At 36.6% G+C, this 19781-nt stretch overlaps 2 protein-coding genes across 2 annotated transcripts in view; one reads left to right on the top strand and one right to left on the bottom strand.

Annotated features, from left to right (window-relative positions):
* Window positions 1-19781, top strand: part of THADA (THADA armadillo repeat containing) — a 209874-nt gene that overhangs the window by 3361 nt on the left and 186732 nt on the right. The gene's annotated exons all lie outside the window — the stretch shown is intronic.
* Window positions 1335-19781, bottom strand: part of PLEKHH2 (pleckstrin homology, MyTH4 and FERM domain containing H2) — a 51818-nt gene continuing 33371 nt past the window's right edge. Inside the window, exons 17-30 of the mRNA XM_085219348.1 lie at window positions 17606-17785; window positions 16706-16814; window positions 15112-15224; window positions 13530-13709; window positions 12065-12162; window positions 11420-11597; window positions 10245-10400; window positions 8723-8820; window positions 8185-8326; window positions 7590-7735; window positions 6182-6311; window positions 5242-5328; window positions 3520-3657; window positions 1335-2459 (exon numbers count right to left, since the gene is read on the bottom strand). Of these exons, the coding sequence (XP_085075474.1) occupies window positions 2277-2459; window positions 3520-3657; window positions 5242-5328; window positions 6182-6311; window positions 7590-7735; window positions 8185-8326; window positions 8723-8820; window positions 10245-10400; window positions 11420-11597; window positions 12065-12162; window positions 13530-13709; window positions 15112-15224; window positions 16706-16814; window positions 17606-17785 (1938 nt within the window). The 3' untranslated portion in view covers window positions 1335-2276. The remainder of the gene's footprint in view (window positions 2460-3519; window positions 3658-5241; window positions 5329-6181; window positions 6312-7589; window positions 7736-8184; window positions 8327-8722; window positions 8821-10244; window positions 10401-11419; window positions 11598-12064; window positions 12163-13529; window positions 13710-15111; window positions 15225-16705; window positions 16815-17605; window positions 17786-19781) is intronic.

The following is a 19781-nucleotide window of genomic DNA, read 5'->3' as shown; positions in this document are numbered from 1 at the left end:
ATAGTCAGAGTTGTTGTCAATGGCTCTGAGCCCATGAGCCATTGGTCATGAGTGGTGTCCCTCAGAGATCTATCTTGGAATCAATACTCTTCAGCATCTTTATCAGTGACATACAGTGGGATTGAGTGTACCCTCTGCAAGTTTGCTGATGGCACCCAGCTGAGCAGTGCAGTTGGCACAGTAGAAGGAAGGGACACTATCCAGACAGGCCTGTGAGGTGAGAACACGTGAGAATCTAACGAGGTTTAACATGGCCAGCTACAAGGTGTTGGCTGTACTTGGATTGAGGCAATCCCAGCTATGAGTACAGGCTGGGAGAAGAACTCCTTGAGAGTTGGGGATCCTCGGCAGCCTGATTTAATGATTGGCAATCCTGTCCAAGCAAGGGTGTTGTAACTTGATGATCTTTAAGGCCCCCTCCAACATAAACAATTCTATGATTTACAATAAAGTCAGTCATAGTAATTGCTGGAGGTGGAAATTGCTGCCAGACAAATGGAAACTACAGCATGGATTGCTTCTGGAAGTCTGATTTAGGAATATATTGCAGTAGCAAGAGCTTAACACTAAAAGACAAAACAGTGGCTGCTGACTCTGCCTCTCTGTAATTTTCAGTAGAAAGCACTGAGCCATAAAATGGTGGTAGAATCCTGCAGACTTAGCTTGTGGCAGGATTGTGAGAGCTTTCAAAAGAAATGAATTTATCAAGTCAGCCTGCCAACTTGGCCTTCCAGTCTTTAATACCCTGTTCTTTTTGCATTCTGTATCTCCCATCTATTCTATTTCATTTCTTCAGGAAGATAATTCCTACCTTCCACTGAGAGCAAACAGCTGAAAACCACCTCTTTCTCAATCTGTATATGTATATGTGTGTGTATATATATATATATATATATGAAATCTTAAAATGTCATAAAGCAAAGGAGTTTTTCAAATATGAGATATTCATCATTATGAAATTGCTGCAGTTCAAAGTAATTAACTGTTTAATCATCCTTGATTATCAGCATGAACAGAAGTGGAAATTATGAAATGTATGTAGTTCAATGATTCATGTTTGACTACCCTTTCTATGGCCTGGACCTAAATTATCTACTAGAGTATTCTGCTGCTGATCTACTTTAGAGCCTGCAGAAGTGTTTCTTTGCGTGGAAACCGTAAGATTTGGGATTAAAATTGTGTGTCATTTTTGTATCCTTGACCCTACACAGCACTGAGGCTTGCAGCTGAAAAGGGCAACCTGGAAGTGCTCCGAAGTCCAATAGTGCAGATATAGCATTTTACCTTTGGTGTGTGAGAACACTGTATTATAATACAAAATGTATAGAAACAAATGAAAAACAAGTACACCTTTTATAAAATATTATTCCGAGTCAATGTATATACACTATAGACATGGCACTTTACATGTCACATATGTCTCCAAGCACAACAATTCTAGCTGTCTTTCTGTGTTATTCCTGTGTTTTGAGCTGAGTCATTCTTGCGTCTGGATTATATTATTTATTTCTGTATTAAAGAAGAAATCAGGTAGACGATTTTGTTTAACAGAACTATACTAAACCCAGTGCCTTTCCAATTTAGATTTTTCCAAAAGGCTGGAGCTGAGAGGGATTATTTAGAAATTTTTCAGGTCAGGATGAAGATTTGCCGTATAGAATAGCTGTATAAAAAGCTTAAAAGTATACTGGGAGAATACTCTTCTGATCTGTTTAATAGTTACATGATGTGTTTATAAGTTTTTAAAGGATAAATAATTACATAAAATAAACAGTTTGTTATTTTTTTGTCTCATGGTGATTGTATTGCAAATATGAAGTAGAAATGGAAAAATATTCTATTTGATATTATTCAATAAAGCAAAGTCCTTTTCATAGTGAAGGTTATACAATTCCTATACTTTTATTTTTAAATGTAGACGAATTGTTGAAGACAGTTTGTTCCCTGAGAAAATACCTAGACAGTGACTAAAATATATATAGACTTGTTCCTAAGGCCACCTTTCCATAACACTATTGACAGACAGATTTTTGTCACCAATAAGGACAAGCCATCCCTAGCAAGTCGGAATTCTTAACTTGGCTCATCTTTATTCCAGTTCAGGCCAGGGCTTTAATTGGAGAGTTTCTCTTGCTATGTACCGTTGAAGTAAATGTAAACCTGTCTGCCTTTCTTTTGCTTATAGACCTGCTTGTTGGTATGTCTTTACATCAGAAAGTTTACTATTGGTGTAGAAACCACGTAACAGAGATGTCGTATGACAATATGTAACAATTTCATAACAAAGTTGGGCATTTAGTCGGTCTGTTGTTGGTGAGAAGTGGCTGACTTCCCATTTCCTTGAGCTTCTGTCCACTTTGAGGTGTCAGTAATGCTGGTGCAGAGAGGTGATGAGCAGCTCCTTTTTGCTGATGAAAGTTGTTAATGTAGCTGGCAATCAGTAGAGTGATCTCAAGAATCTATAACAGGAACATACAAATCTCTTTGAAAAATACAGTGATGTGTTTTGACTGCTGAAAAAATAGCTAACTTTCTTGCTAGTGACAATCACCATCAGCTGGAAAAGTACCTCATCAATCATCAAAGCTAATGACGGGGAGCTTTCTTCTATCACAGCTTGCCAATAATGTAACGCTATTCTCATCACGCTGAAGACTTTGTCTTCTTCAGCCTTAAATGATTCAAACAGATGGCTCACTCAACTGAGAGGTTTTGAAGTCCAGTAGATGATGCTCTTACAAAAAACTTTCGTGATGTGTTCCCTGAGTTTTCCTAGAAAGTATCTAGAACTCAAGGACTGGAGATACAGAGTAGACTAAAGGAATGAAGACTTCTGGGAAGTCTTCACCATATTTTTCCTTCACAGTCCACCTGACCTTGCTTTTAAGGGCACAGTCTGAGAGAAACTTGTAAATCATGTTTTACTCTGCCTTTTTGTATGAGGAGTCATGATTTTATCCAAATTCATACGTGAAATTCATATTTGGAACAGTGTGAAATAGAATAACAGCAAAAGGCACGGTCTTTTTTGTTGTTGTTGTAATACAGTCAGTCTTACCAGTGACTGAGAGAATCTGGATTGAAGAAGTTTGAAAAGTTTCTTCACTGAAGTCAAAAATACTCTAGGATTTTAAAGAAGTGACAGATCTTTCAGATGTTGCGTTCTGCAATTCCACTCCAGAATGGAAATACAGCTTCTTAAATATGATCTGTGGTGCTGCTCAATCAGCCAGATTACTTTTTAGGTCCTGCATATACTTATTGCCCTTCATAGTCTTCTATGTCCTTACATGAAAAACTTGGAACGCTATCTAAAGGGACACGAAAGCACAGTACTGTCGCTGTTGCTTCTTATATTACTAATTGTTTCTCCCTCTAAAAGATATCTGGCAAAAGTCAGTGTAAGAACACTAGGAATAAAGAAAATGTTTCATCTTTGACATCGGCTAAGGATTACTTACTTCAGAAAAAGTGGAAAAGTGGCAGATGGTGGAAAACTATACCAGGTAATATACCAACCTTGGGTTTTGTCATGGCGAAAAGCAGTTTTTCAGTTGCTTTGTCCTTTGTCTGAGCATCATTAACAACCAACATAAAGTCATCTTGATAGCCTCCAAAAGTCATCAGACTCTTATATGTGTATGTAACTGTTAATCGCTTAAAAAAGAAACACAAAAGCTATAAGCAGGTGAATGCAAGAAAAACACATCAGGACAAGTATATCTCCCAAAAACATCAATATATGTGGATTTTTCAAAATGTTGTCGTTTGCCTCTTCTGAATCCAAATTCTATTCCAAACTAACCAGATCAAAGATACTATAAGCAGTTTTCAACTTGAGTCTAATTCAATTTATGTAACTCTTGACTAACTTAGAGAAATTCTCCATAGGAATTCCATTTGAAAATGAGATATTGTCTAAGTAAGTTAGATGGTATTTGGCAAGTTAGGGTATTTGGCATCTAATGTTATTAACTCCAGGATTTCTTATTGTACAATGATGTAGTTTACAGAAACACAAATTAATGTAACTTCTGTTTTATTTCTTTTTTCCCCTCATCTCTGATGGCACATGGGCACGCATCAAAGCTCCTCCTCTTTGCCCACTGGAGCTCTAACTGTTCAGTGATCAGCACCACACGAGTGGCCTTTGAGTCTACAATTAGCATTTGGTTTATTGTTAAAACCCCTATTAATATGCCTCAGATACTCAGAAATTAATCGTAAGACAACACCCATGAAATAACTGTTTCAGTTACGAAAAACAGTTTCTGATACCCTTGATACTTCCTGCAGAAAGTCAGGATACTGCCTGGAAACCCAGCATTTCTTTAATGGAGGGCAGGGACTGCCTACATTGTAAGCAGGCAGTATTCTGCAGGAATCCTGTATGTAGCACTGTGGGTAGATAAACTAGTGTTTATAGGGCTTTCTTCGGTCTAAGGCAACGCTCGTTCTGATGCTACTCATACTTCTACGGCTGCTGTATAGTTTTGCTTTCTTTGCTGTCTCATCTTCTGTTCTACTATTTTTTTTTTTTTTAACTGCAAAGAAACAGAATGAAAAGGCCCATATCAATACAATTAGGAATCTGAGATTTTAATTTTCTGATATTTAATATTAGTACTTGCTAATAGCGACATGCTGTTCAATTTCTTTGCAGGACATAAATTAAAGCGGGGATTTTCTCAGGTGCTGCCTTTTTAATGCTGATTATAAGGAGTTGTTTTCTGTGAAAACTTTTATCACAAATCAAAGAAAAATCAGAGCCTAAAATGACATAATTAAATAACACTGGGTTATATCACCTACTATTAAACAAAAATAATACAATGAAAATAACAATCTTTTTAAGTAGCAGCACTTTGCAGAGTGTATGCATTATGAATTATAATGGAAAATGAAGTCTTCAGGAAAAGAAAATTAATGTTATTCTAAGAACTGTGACTGTAGATGTCCTGACATCTGAATGATTAAAATATTAACATTTCATTAAAAGATATAAAAACTCTGTCTGATAAACAAAAATAAATTCTGTGCAAAGAAATGATTATTTATTTCTATTATTAGTACGACTTTAATGATAACATTAAAGCCTTTTGAAAGGAATGAATTTCTGCTTTAAGAGAAAGGCTAGATAACAGCATGGAAGACTAATGCCATCTTTTGTCTACTATTCTGCTGATAGTAGATAGTCTCCCTATCTGCTCAGTATTTAAAAAAAAAAAAAAAGTCCCTTACCATAGTGCTGTAATCTAGGATGCTTATGCCATCTTCGTGTACAGCAAACCATATGAAGGACTTCTCAAGTGAGGACGTTGCTAGAGGCTATAAAAAGAAACGTTCTTAATTACTACTTCAAAATGATACTGTGTAAATCACTGTCAGTGATCAGCTAACACAGAGCTCCCTTCACCCACAGGTCTTACTGAGATTTAACTGGGAGCTAACAACAAAGGCATGCAGTAGGCCAGTGGAAGAACTAAGAACTCAGCCTAACGCTCGTGAAGCTTCCCTCAGTGCTTCATCCAACAAAATGTACAGTCTTATCAGTAAATTTTATTTTTAAGTTTTTATTTTTAAGTGAAATTTTGTTCACTAGCACATACGTGTGTGTGTGTGTGTGCAAAGAACAGAGTGCTGATAAATAATTTAAACATATTTATGTGTGTGTGTGTATATATATGTATATATATATATATATATATGGATTACCTAATAAGACATAAGGGAGAAGTAACCCTTGTTCTTAGCACAGTTGTTCTTTGAACAAATAGAATTAAGATATGAGTGGTTTAAGAGGGAGGCCAGCACAGAAGGGAGTGCTCTAAATGCCCTTAATGACATTCACATTTCTGCCACATTCTGTTTTCATAACCAGTTAATGGTGGCTTTTCAATACTCTGATAGTTATCAGGTAAAAAAAGATATGAAACAAAGTCTTTTTCCAACTAAGATATGAAAAAATTGATTGATAATGTAGAACAAGCAGTGAGTTTATTGGGAAGGTATTATGTTTTACTTAGTGCTGTGATTATTTAATTTCACCATAACAAATGAGTGATTAGAGAAGAGATTAAATCAGCACATGTATCACACTCATTTCCAACCCAAGAGGTTCTAAAAAAACTCTGCAAATCACACGAAAATAACATCACTCAAATTCCATGAAGTTTCTTACTTTTGCTGCAAACAACTTAGCACCAAAGAAAGACCATTTTCTGGCTATGGTGAGATAAATGCGCACGCAGTCTGCAGCACTGTGCCCCCGGAGAGCCATCCATCTTGTAGACAATCGCTGACAAAGCTGTCTGATGAAATGAAATATGTAGTTTAGCTACTGAAAGGATTTTAAATACTTACCCTTACAAGTTTAATGAGCAAAAAAAAATCCATTTGTTGAAATGGTAATTTAACTTAATGCACCGACTACCACTTATACAGTATTAAATCCAAAACATTGTATGATGTTTTTATACATGTGAAAATGACAGTTTCTTCTTGTTTCTGCAGCATTGTGATTAAATATTGACGTAGCAGTGGAAGCATAAGGGAAAAAGTGTAGCACAGATTTTAATATGTCTCTACGGGTAATCAATCTGTCTTTATCAGCACTCAACAGCAATGCCAGTTGTCATTCCAAAAATCCATCCAGCTTAGCACCTATCTTTACCTGTAGCTAGTGTAGATGTGGAAGATGATGCAGCTTAACGTTACTTTTTTTTTTTCAGCGTGTCTGAGTTCAGCTGCCAGACAGGGTGCTTCTGATGCATGATGCATTCACACTGGCTCTGTTTTTTTGTGGCTCCAAGGTGAGAGCTGATTCTATAAAATGATCTTACAGAAAACTCATCCTCCAAAATGGCATACCTTTCCAAATCACTGACTTTCAGGAATGACTCACCCTGCAGCCACAAGATTATTAGATCCAGCCCACTAAAAGAGGAGGAGAGTGCATAGTAGAGGGGAGCTCTACTTTGCAGCTTTTACCGGGACTCTATGAAGTCAAACTGCACCCTTAACAAAAGAACACAAGAAAAGGGACTGGCATAGAGTGACTCTTTCCCTTCTATAGACTTCCACTTTCTGGCTATTTGTAGTTTAGGAACTACTTGAACAGCTGAACAGACTTGCAAATTATTCATTTAAAATTAGGTGATACACTGCTAGTAAGTTGGCTAAGTTTCCATACTGCAATCTGACTGGCTGCAAGAGATTGCACATTGGAATAGCAAATACTCTGATATACCCCTCATGTCATTTACTTTCAGTAGTTCTTTAGCTCATGCTCAGGCTTAAATTAGAATTGCTGAATAAGAGAAATAAAAATTTCAAAATCTCTGGGTTTTGTAACACTGTCTGGTAATGTCTGTTCTAATGTTTTTATTTGAATGCAGACTTAATGGTGGTACTCTGTGTAGAGTTGTAGTGCACCAAAGAAATGGGTTCTTGAATTCAGGAAGAATGTGAGTTTCAAACACAGTCTAGGAAAATGGGACATAACAGGAAGTGAGACCTTCTGGCAATTCAAAAGCTCCTCATTTTGGTGCTGAATTTTCAGTGAATCTGAATAGCAAAACACATCTCACCTTAACTGTTCCTCTGAACAACCAAATCTGTATCTCTTAGGGTAGAATCTCTCCAAAACTTGTTTTAATGTTTGGTTGGACTTGGACTGGGACGTGACCTGCCCTGCTGGTGTTGAGAAAGGCCTTTCAAAATCTCCAATCTCTACCTAAGAAAAAGAACACGAAGGAAAAAGAAAAATTGTTCTTGCAGAGTAACTTTCCAACGGGGTGTTTACGATCAGCTAGCTTTTCCTGTTGTCCAGTTGTTTAGTGAATTGGTCTATATGTTTAGTGAATCTGGTATATTAACTTGCAGAAATTGTTTAAAGAATAGCAAATGAACAAATGCTATGTTACTGTATGATATTCAATCAAAGAGGGCCTGATTGTGTAAGAGGTAAAAGGAGTTTTATCCTTACTGGTGCCAACAGCAGTGCATACAGTAGAGCATTTCCACTTTAGTACAGAAGTTAACATCACACCAGGCTTGCAGCCCAGTCTGTTTCTTGCACTATCATGTGTGAAAGGTGAAGGTCACTTGACTGTCGAGCAACTCTGAACCATTCCTTAATTTAAGGCTTCCATCTACAGAACTGAACGAATGCACAAGGATTACCTGAGCTAGAAGAGCAGACAGTTCCATTGCTAGTTCTTTGTTTACGGGGAAGAGCCCATTGACTATTTGATCATTTGTCTGATAGACTAGCAGCAGCTTCTCCCTGTCTGTCTCCCCATGGGCTTGAACTGAAAAATAAAGCCTGCAGAAAAGACAAAGTTATTAAATAAATTAGATTGGGAACAGTCTTAGCCCTGAGGATTAGTAGTATGTGCTCTGAGTGTGAAATGTCTATGTCAGTGTCAAAACACGTTCATAGAACAACATTTAAACCAGTGGGCAAATACTTAATTTCAGTCCTCAGAATTCAATTTTGCCTTTATCTTTTTAGCAGCTGTGATCACCTTTGGTGAGGTTCAAACAAAAACAAAAAAAAGCCCTATATATATATTTAAAATTGCTGTAGTTACGCCCATTTACTATTTTTGTTGCAAGCTTTGAGTCAGCCTCTATTTTTCAGGTGGAGAAACCACAAAAATTAAAAATATATATAATAATTCCTGAGACAAGGCAGAGATGTTATAATTGCTACACAAACCTGTTCTTATAAGTTAGGCGGACAGTCCTTGTGCCCTCACATTTCCCAGGATGTTGCTCTTTAGAAGCTTGCTCCCATTTTGAAATGATGTCACAGATCTAGAAAGGAGTCAGTAAGAAAGTGACTTTTGTATGTATTCACCTTTCAAAGTACCTGTGAATGAAAACTGTCTATGTATTTAGTGTCGTTTACCTATTTCATATCAGAAACTCACGTACGTTAAGTTTTTAAACGAACTGACAGGTAACTTCATGAGCTATTCTTAGTTGGAACATTTCATAATTAGGGTTTTTTGTTTGTTTGCTTATCTGGCAACACCCACGCCAGCTTTGGAAACAAACCAACACGTGTATGGAAAGGCCAGTGAGCTGATTTAGCAGCAGCCAATGAGTGTTTAATTGTACAAAATGAGTTGTTAAATAATTAATCAAGTGCCTTTGATCTCTGCCTTGCCTTTCTGCTGCATGAAGCTTTTCAGGTGTTTTCTACTAACTGTTTCTTGTAATGTTTATATGAAGTTTGATACCATTTGCAAGCAGAGTGGTGCCTGACAGCTGGTGGATGTGGCCAGATGGGGAGGAGGTGGAACAGAGAACCAATGAGTCCTGCTGGACTTCATGGTACCATTCCTTCATAGATGAATCTTTTGTGCAGCAGTAATGTGATCAGCTTGTAAAATCATTTTTACCAAGGAAAAAGTACTTTTTAAAATACGTTTTGCTTTGTATTTGGTAATTATTCTGGCTGGGGAGCAGAGCTGATCAGATGACTCTGCTTGTTTGTCATTAGGTCCTGGCTATACCTTTCCTTGTGTCTTGACATGCAGCTTGTGAACACTGAACAGAGGGTACAAAAAACTACTGAATAGAAGCACAAAAAAATCAATTATTAATTAGCTGCTAAAAGGCTTGAAAAATACATAATACTTTTCTAATACATAGATGATAGTGCATTTTGCCAATCTTGACTACAAAGATTTTATTACTAGTAATAGAAGGAACTAAGATCCAGTACGATCATAAGCCAAACATTGGAAATTTCCAAAACTGAAAGCTAATTATTCTGTATTTAGATAAGGAACCCATTCTTTTTTCTATTTTCTTCTTTTCTTTTTATAACGATTTCCGAGGATCCCTGTCCCAGTGTCAGTGACTTTTTGGACCTCAAATGTTCATCTTTTGGGGATCTATCAGATATGGTAACTGGCATCTCTAAGTACACATTGGGTATCAATTGATTTTTAGTTTTAAAGAAAAGTGATTAGTTACAGCTTACTTTCTCTTTTTTAATCCAGCTTTTACTTCCATGATTAATATCAGTCTCTCAGAGACTGCTTTTAAATACAGTTCACTGAATGAATTTCAGTAATTCAAAACGTAGTTTTTCACCTTTCCTTTTACATTACTGGAGGAAAAAAAAAGCTTTCAGCCTGAAAAATATTCTCCTTCACACTGTCTGAAGAGAGCTCTGTAAAATGATTTTGCTGTTAAATATGCATAGCTCATTAAAGACTTCTGTTTACCTTGATGTTTCCTTGTAGACAGTGCTCTATATCTTTGCCAGAGGGATCATCAGAGAAGAGTGCAAATCCTGACTGAGCTGGCTTCCTCATTCCTGTATCCTGGTTGAGGGTGTTCAGAAATTCGTCCACTGTGGTAGAGGCATCAAACCCAACAACCTAGAAAAGCACCCCAAATCTATTTTACTATTAAACATTAAAAAAAAAAAAATAAAGCAGAGATTCTGAAAAATGAGAATACCTCCATAACATAAAGCCCATTCCATTCCCTTTGAATAACTTAGTGTCACTGAAACATACAAATTGGTCATTAACTGAACCCATTGATGTGATTCATTTACTCACAGTTTTCATAGCCCGTTAGAGTAGGTATTTTTGAGCTATGTATAAATAAATAAATAACAAGTTATTACTATTTTTTTTTTTTTTTTCCTCCAAACTTCAGTCTGGAAACTTTTTAGACTGATTTAAGTACATGTTGATTTTTCTCTTTTACTGGCCATACAGCAAGTAATTAAGAAATTTTTAGAAGGGAAAAAGAAAAAACAGTTTGTTTTTCTGTTGCCTGAAATAGACATTATTCAATATAGTTTTGACTTAATATAAAAAGTCACCATTTTGTAATCTTCTGAGTTGTTAAAAAAAAAAAGTGAGACTTGCAGCAGCATGCATGGAAGCCCAGGGAAAGCTTTCTTACAGGCTTTGACTTATGAATTCCCAAGAGAGTTAAGAATGAAACTGTGTTTTCTGTAACAAATAGGGTTATCCTTCATGACTGCTGATGGGAGTTACAGCTGCATTTTTGTGCTTTCTGTGAGATATTGAACTTCTAAGGTATCTGGTGAGAGGAAGTGGAATTTAATACCCTTCTCTTTTCTTTAGTCGAATTCATTCATCTAGTTGTGAGGTCAAATAAGCAATGGAACTTTAAGATATCTCATTTTTAAGTGTTTTTAATATTTTAATTTCTTTTAAAGATTCTGTCCTGAACAATTACTCTTCATTGATCAAAGCTGACTCAAACGCCTTGTGCCTTGTACCCTGTATTAGTACTGGCTCAGGATGAAACTTGAAACGTATTTACCTTAACCGTTAAAATTCTATTTCTGATATGCTTCACATATAAGCCAATAGCACGGGGTTGGGAGAGCCTAGATTTTCTGCTCTCCTAGATTTACCTGGTAAATGCCATTCATGAAATGAACTGGAATACTAAAGGGGAGTGAATGGTGGTAAGGGTTTCTTAGAAGAGTTGAAAGGATTTCCATTCTGGAAGGCCTGGCTTCTCGGTCTCCATTCTGCTGGGTACGTTCTACACATCGCTGGCAATATATTGCGTATTTCCCAAATTCAGTTCTGTGGCAGAAAAAGAAATCAGACAATTCTTGGGAACTGGCTGAAAGGACAGTAAACTGTGAGTAAGTCTCTCTAGAGATGTGAGATGGGAGGAGCATTCAGGTTTTACAGCAGGATTTCCAGCATATTTCCCCAGGGAATTTCAAGGAGAGTGAAAGAGATGAACAGAATTGTGTAAAAGATGAACGTGGCTCAGAGTATTTTGTGTAACTGCTGCAGACTTGGGCCTTCGTGCTTTAGAACCTGCAGAATTCCATTGCAAAATATTTTTCAAAACAAAGGAGCTTTTCCAGTTGATGCATAGAAAGAACACTTGCTAACTTTTAGTACTGGAACAGAATTCTACTCAAATTTATTATAAAATGAATGTCGGAAGATAAAACATACATATATGTCAAATGACAGATTGGAAATAAGATACTTAAAGAAGACTAGTTGACCAGCAGGCTAATAATACTCAGGCATACCTGGAATCTGCATTCTTCTTTAAATGAAGCTTAAGAAGCCAAAGGAATGGGTGCTGGGGCAGAAATAGTCCAACACAGAGAGCCAAGAGCTGCAAGCCCTGGACAAAAGGAAGACATCTACTGTTTTAAACATCTTACAAAGTAAAACTTCCTGTTTGGCTCTTGGCCAGCAGTGCAGCTTTCTGTGCCAAGGCAAATATCACACAACTGTAAATAGGAAGGAAAAAACAAAACAGAGAAAAAGCTGAGTAAATTAGCCGAATGTCACCTCATTGGAAGGCCAAAATGCTCTCTTTACTTTTATTTGTGTACAACATGTTACTTTTAGGGCTGGAAATGTGGAGGCAAATCAGTTTGTACAAAAAGCAAACTGCAGGAAAAATGAATTCTAAGGCATGCCAAGCATGTTTGAGTTAATAATTTAAGACCTTAATAAATTTGTGAGGCTACAAATGTTCTACCAAACAGGTTAACCCTTAAATATCATACCATACAATTATGATGGCAATAGTTTATTTATCTGTATTGGAGGGATGGCCTCGCCAGTGCTTGAAAATATCAAAGATTTATTATTTATGTAAAATTTATATTAAAAAATGCTTTATTGAATTTCATCAGCCATATGTAATTTCAATGTATGCTGACATGAACATGCTATATGTTCTGTAAAACCTTTGTGGATGTCTCAGTGATGCAAACATACTGTCCATATTCCAAATATGGGCCTTTTCTAGATAATAGGTGTGCCTGCTAGTCATGTGCTACTTTCTATGACCAGTCAGGAGAAAAACATGTCTATTACCAAAGCCTTGAAGTGATTGTTTCCTTTCTCATCTTCTGATTCATTTCCTAGTTCCGTAGGTATGACTGTCATGTGCCCTATCCTGGGTCTGCAAGTTCTACATGAGTTCTAATTATTGCTTTTCCTTTCAATTTCAATTACTTGATACATATTTAGATACTGGTGAATAACTGGCAGGGGACTAAAGTGGGGAATTCTAAATATATATTCATAATCTAGCATGCAGAATGCATGGAGGACAGCACGAGAAAGTAAAAGGTGAGATCTGTCAGAAAAACTCAACATATCTGAGATTCCACAGCATATTGCAACAGCTTTTCTTCATACTTATGCTATGCAGACATCTGGTTTCGCCCACCAAAATTCCTGAGGCAGCACCAGTGAAAGGAAAGATGCAGTAAAAGAGAATTAGGTTCCACATGTTGTCTTAATGCTTGATGATAGCCCACACTGTATGCTGAACCATTAAAAATAGCACAGGCATAGATGTACCCTGTCATCAGGTGTGAGTACTTTCATGGAGCATAACGTGAGCTTTGTTGCAGATACAGCAGTAATAAGATAGTTCAGGATTTTATTTGATTTTATGCAGATGCTACAGAAGTGCAGAGCCCTTTGCCATTCCAAACATACTGTGTAATTCCTTCACTGCTGTTGAAATACCTGTATTGGTCCTGTCTGGTTTTGTGGATGTCGACGTCTGGTCTGTTTAATGAGCTGGCAGCAGATCTCATTTTGAAGTTCAGGATGTGTGAGGCAGATCTGCAAAGCACTTTGGGCCAAAGATACGTGGTAGTCAATGGCAGGAGAGTCAACTGCAGCATTTATAAATAACTGACAGGTCTAGAAATAAAACAGTAAGCAAGTGAGTTTACATACAGAAAGCTCCAACCAATCCTGCTGACATTCTGCATAACAAAAATGTGCTATAATTGAAGTCACAAATAGTCAGTAAAAGAGGTGAAAAAGGAGACCGGAATGGATGAAAAGCTATAGTTTTTCTAAAGGATAAAAGCAACTCTTAAAAAAATGGAGTGTATGCTGGTAGGTGTTGCAACAGTTGTGGCGAAAGGGAAGTTTAAGGAGATGTTGCATGAACACAGCTTACCCCTGTGCAGGACTTTAAAATGCAAGGTGGGCAGCTCACAATGGCAGCCAGTGTAAAACGCTTGTGCAAGGACTGAGAACAACACAGGGGGATCAATATACACAAATCAGAAAGCCAGGACTCAGAACCATTTGTTTTAGTTCTTAGCTTTCACTGGTATTTTTCCTGTGGGTTCATATAAACTTCCCACCACCTCTTCTGTCTTAGGAAAGTCAGGCGTTAATCATTTACGAGACAACTTACGTTATTGCTTAGTCTATATTACAGTTCTTGTGGTCATGATAACTAAATTCACTCGGTTGAACAGTTCCTTAAAGATGAATTTTCAAAGTACACAAGCAAAATACAAGGAATGAATGGAGGACTTATCTATTTCTAGTCTATATGAAAATATGTGGATGCACAGGACTTGTTTTATCAGCAGTAGAAAAACATAATTTTCTGTTTCTAAATCAGTTCCTCGCTTGACTTTTAAACTGATTTTTAAAAAGGCTTTTAATGAAGGTTATACACATCATCTCTTATTTGATATAGGTCTGAAATATTTCAGAAAGTGATTGCCAAATAGATATCAATTTATTTTTATTAGGGAAGTACATTCCCTTTTAACTTTCACACTGCAAGACTGCAGAAAATAAAACGGGTGTACTCTTATGTGCTTCAGACACTTCTGACAAATAAGCTGGAAAGCTTGCTTACAAATGGCTGTGACTTAACATGTGGTACTTGTCTTGAATTCCTTTCTGGATCCTAACATTACATCAGAATTCTTAAGAAAGTTCACGCTGCAGGGAATTTGGTCTTTAGACTGTAAGCTCTGTGGGGAAAGTTCATTTATCCAAGCACTGTGTCTTCCAAACTATGATTTATTTGACATTATACAGAATAGCAATAATTTGTTTTGTTTCTGGAATATACTTCATTTATAACTGGGCTACGAGTTAATTTTTAGAGGTGATTTACTGAAGTAAGGGCAGGAGAGAGGAGAAAGAAGGTTAATGGAATTGCAGCATGCTCTTTCTCATAGTTCCCAGACACTAATCTGGCCTTTCACAGGCCAGGGAAACATCTTATGGGCATATGAAAAATTTCAGGAAACTAACCGAAGCAAACTTGTAAATAAAAATGTGTTTTTACCTTAAATAATTTAATGGCTTCAGTTTGTAAGGCTTCTGATGGCAAAGTTGTAAGAGGGCAAGTAATTCCTTCTTTGCTGTGGCAAAGGGTAGGATGTCTCCAAATCTGAGAAGCTAAACAGATAAAATATGTTTTCTGCAATTAATTCAGTAAAGAAACTTCAATTTTTTTTAGTCATCTCCCTCTCCCTATGTACTCTCACTTTGTTCTTATCTACACAGTGGGGCCAAGGAGTCTCAGAGAGGTGAACCTCTTAAGATACTAAATCAGTTTCGTTGCTTCACCTTATGTTGGTAATAAGACCTTCCAAATTTTAGTAGCTGTATCTCAAATAGCAATAACGAATGTGTGGAATTGCTGGCTTCTGCTGCAAACTGTGAGACTATACAAAATCATGGAAGTTCTCAAGAGCAGAGAATCAGTGTGAAAATAATTGTATGAGTAGGAGTTTACGAGACGAATCCTAAATTTGATGGCATAGAATGTGAGTCTGTCTGTAACTTCTGCTTGAACAGTCAGAGTTTGAAAACCAACTTGCAGATCCAACAAGCACAAGGAAATATTATGCACCGCTTTTAAAATCTGAAGCAGAGTGGTGACGTTCTGATTCTTCCGATGAATGTTAGCACTGTTTTCCCTTTGGAGTTGCTACTTTATCCACAGCAGCTCAGGATGTGGCAGATAGCCACTCCTTTAGGAATTAGTGTAACATCAGTGTGAACTGCCCCCAGGGATGTTAAGAAGATGCTGGAACCTTGCTCCTAGCACAGGCGTATTGAAGGCTATTCCCCACAGAACAGACTTCTGTGTTCAGAAATGAAACAGTTGCCCTAGCTAAATGGAGTAGGCCAAAAGTGTGAATTCTGAAACTTTCATAAATAAGACTGCATATTACATATATTTAAGGAAAACTCTGTTATGAGGTCTATGCTCTTCTTTTAGAAAACATGATTTTCGAGTAGCACAAGAGATCAGCATTTTGAAATGCAGTTTCAAAATTCCTACTAGTGTTTAAAACCCCAACTGTATCAAAGTGGGAGTTGAGCATCTGTTAAATTTTCTAAATCATTATCATCTGTTCTGCAAATAGTGTACTAAATTTTGCCCTGAAGTAGAAATTTCATTCCCAAGAGTTTCAGTCATTTAACAAGGCCTTGGTAGTTGTATTTTTTTTCTCGTGTAGGGATAGTTCTGTTATTGATTTTATTAATGGCATTTTAGATAACAGATTCAAAGCCCCATAGCTCCTCTTCAAAATGTTCTATAGTGTCAGTGGTCCTGTTTCACAGAGCGGGTGGTTCTGTTGGCATAGGAAAGAAAGTTAGCACAAAAGTAAGCCGAGCAAAAAAATTAACTGACCTGCTTTGTGTAGACCAAAGAAATCCGGTACTATAAATAAGTGTTCATTAAAAGTTCCTAGAAGTATGCCTAAAACTATTATTTGTATGGTTTTCATTTAAAAAGTAAAACAAGCAAACAAACAAACAAAAAAAAACCAACAAAACATTCTTAGTATAATTATTTCTAAATGCTTTAGTATTTTCTCATTGTTAAATATTACAAGATGAGTGTGTTGAAACAAAAATAAACTTACTGGTATCACCGTCCACATTTAATAATTTGCAAATAAGTTGTTCAAACTCAGACCCAACATTTACACTGGTACTTCCAGCTGCAACTGTCAGATGATAAAGCCACGTGTCCTAAAGTAGAAAAACATGCAGCAACTCACTCATTTGTTCCACCAGATTTTTAAGAGCGTTAAAATAAATGCACATAAAGTTTCACAGGAATTAAGTCAGAAATTGAATCCACTTTAAAGCTTTGTTGGTAGGAGCTTTTTTATGAAGATTTTGCTCTCAGCTTCAAACATTGCCATGCTCTCCTTTTGAAGTCCCAAGGAGTTGGCCTTCCTTTACCAGTTGCACTCATGGCCACTCTATGTTGCAAGTATGAAGTATAGAAAATTGGACAGAGCTGTGTTCTGAATCCTTTTACCCTCAGAGATCATGCTTGTTCTTTCTTTCCTCATTAGAAAGATAAAAATTTCAAGTTCCTTCTTATCACTGCCAGATCTTTCTAATGCAGGGAGTTAGGTCAAAGAACAGAGATCTATAAGACTACTGAAGAACGATGCAGCAGTAATAGTGTTTTTTAACTGTATCTCTCACTTCTCTAACGGCAGTCTGTTAGTCCAAACAGTGAAAATGGGTAACCCAGTATCCCAGAACTTCTCAGGAAGATTTGCTAAAGTGTGTTTACAGGTTAGTGCAATGTGAGCAAAATTCTCCATTTACAGCATATTTGGTATTCTGCACCCATCACTTTAAGAAGGCAAGCCTGTGCATTTTGGTTATTTCAAAAGGGACAGCACTTTAAAGGCAAACTTGTGTACTGTGGATCCCTTTCCCCCTCCTCCTTAGGAATTGTTCATATCACAGCATCACAGTCTTAGGCAAGTTACTGAAATGTAATAGAAAAGTTATTTCATTACCTTCTCATGTTTGGATCCTATAAGAAGGTAAGTGGGTCCTTGATCTTTAGGATGGATAACAACAGTGTAATGTGTTGATAACAAACTACGACCACTAGCTTCATAATCTTCATCAGAGTCACAGGATCTATCAACTTCTTCAACCTTAGCCTCAAAAAGCTTGATTTGACCGAGAGGAAACTAAAAGTCAATATTAGAAGTGGTTAGAAAGCAGTGTTTACTTCAGTGCATGTTCCACAAGCAGAAAAAAAACAACCCAAACATGACTACAATTAGTGTTAGTTTATTTCTTTTTCACTTCTGTCAAGTATGCCTGATAAATAAGCTGGTGCAGACAACAGAAACTGGATTATGTGTGCCAAAGTCTGAAATTGAGAAGTTTTTAAATTCCTTTCCAGGTCTGCCTCTGTATCTAGTTAAAGTAATAAATGTCTGTTAGGGCAAGAGAAGGAGGTTTTCAGAGTTTCCAGACCTGCTTCCAAATAAAAATTCCTTGGGTAAAGCCTAGAGCCTTAATTATAGCTTTGTCATTTCAAAGGACAGCAGCATAGTGTTGGAGTACCTGTTTTATTCATACTACAAATTCAAAAGGTAAATATTTTGTGTGACAGACTTTCCTAGTTTGTTTCACTCTTCAGTCTGATAGACCAAAGTTAGTTGTATATATAGTTATATAAAAAGTCGTTCAAAAGGAAATTTTCCTACAAGTAATTATTTCATACTTAGCAGCAGCAGGAAGCCATGACAAACACAAAAGCATCTTCACAAGCAGGTGACAGGACTGGCAGAGGCTGACAGTCCTTACTAAGCAAAGGTTCCTCCCTTTCTGTTGCACCACTGCTCTTTCTGTAGCTGTTCAGACATCGTGAAGTTCAGAAGAATCTGGTATTTAATGTTATAGAGAAGGAGCCTTGATTATTGTTTCTGTATTGTTTAGTAACGGTTTGTGATTTGTTGCAAAGGAGGAGACATTTCCCTTTGGTAAAATAATGGCTGGGCATCTTATCTGTGACACGTTTCAGCATAAGCCTGAAGTGGTTGTAAATTATCAATAGCAGTGCAGAGCAGATGAGGTTGACTCAGCTTGTTAACAATATGCTTAGAAAATGCAAATGTAATCTTGGAGAGTAGCTGGTGAGCTTGATTCAATCTCAAGTAGGTTTCATGAATAGTGATTTGATAGAGTAAGCAGTTAATATAGTTACTTTGAAGAGAACATCACCTAGTCATGGATCATTAATCTAGTACTCTCACTAGTAGTGACTGAAGATGCATGCTGTGATCTTTGTTTTCTTTGGTGCTTCATATGCATGCAACTTGATGAACAAGGTAGAATGGTGAGATGCCATTTCACATGCAAATGGTCAAGAATGGTTTATTCACTAGCTTTAAGTAAAATGCAGTTGGCTGATTTTTAAATTTGAATTCCATTTGAAAAGGAGGCCATTTAAAACGGTTCCATTACCATATTAAACACTGCAGATTGTGTAATTTTTTTTCCTGCACACTCACATTCAGCTACAATAAATATGTTTCTAATTAGCAAATTGCTCAACATTAGAAATGAAGTAGCTCTGGGAAACTTTTCATACATAATATTTTAAAAAACATTCCGCTTACAAAAGCTAAATTCTTGTTCTATTACAAGCTAGTGAATTAGTTTCAATTTTGCTTTCAAAGAGGCAGCAAAACAAATGTGAGGCACATACTAACGTGAAGCCAGCAAACTTTTTAGCCACTGTTCAAGAGTTTGCTAAAGAATCAAAATCCTAAAAGTACCAATGTGCAAATTCATTTTAGCAGAGATTTCTTCATAAAAGAAAAATATTAAAAAAAAGTCTCTGTAAGATGAGCTACAGATCAATACTCTAGTCATTCGATTCCCTAGCCCTGTATTACACTTTTACATGGTAATTAAAAAAAAATATTCTGATGGATGTTTACTGCTATCTTATTTATACAGAATAAGCTTTAGTAGAATGTTTAGAAATGAATGAAAAAAGAAAGGATAAAAAAGGATAGCTAGTTCTATGAGAGACTACTAATTACTGGGTAAGCATGAATATTTGGACAGATTAGAAGTAACAAATTTGATTTTCTGTATTTTTTTAATTCTGTTAGAAATTTTGACAGCCCAGTGGAACATTGACCTTTTGTCAAGTGCCAGCAGTCTTTC

The sequence above is a fragment of the Meleagris gallopavo genome, chromosome 2 (assembly GCF_905368555.1).
Source record: "Meleagris gallopavo chromosome 2, MGAL_WU_HG_1.1, whole genome shotgun sequence".
In the NCBI taxonomy this organism is placed as follows: Eukaryota; Metazoa; Chordata; class Aves; order Galliformes; family Phasianidae; genus Meleagris; species Meleagris gallopavo.
This window is presented reverse-complemented; position numbering and strand designations above follow the sequence as displayed.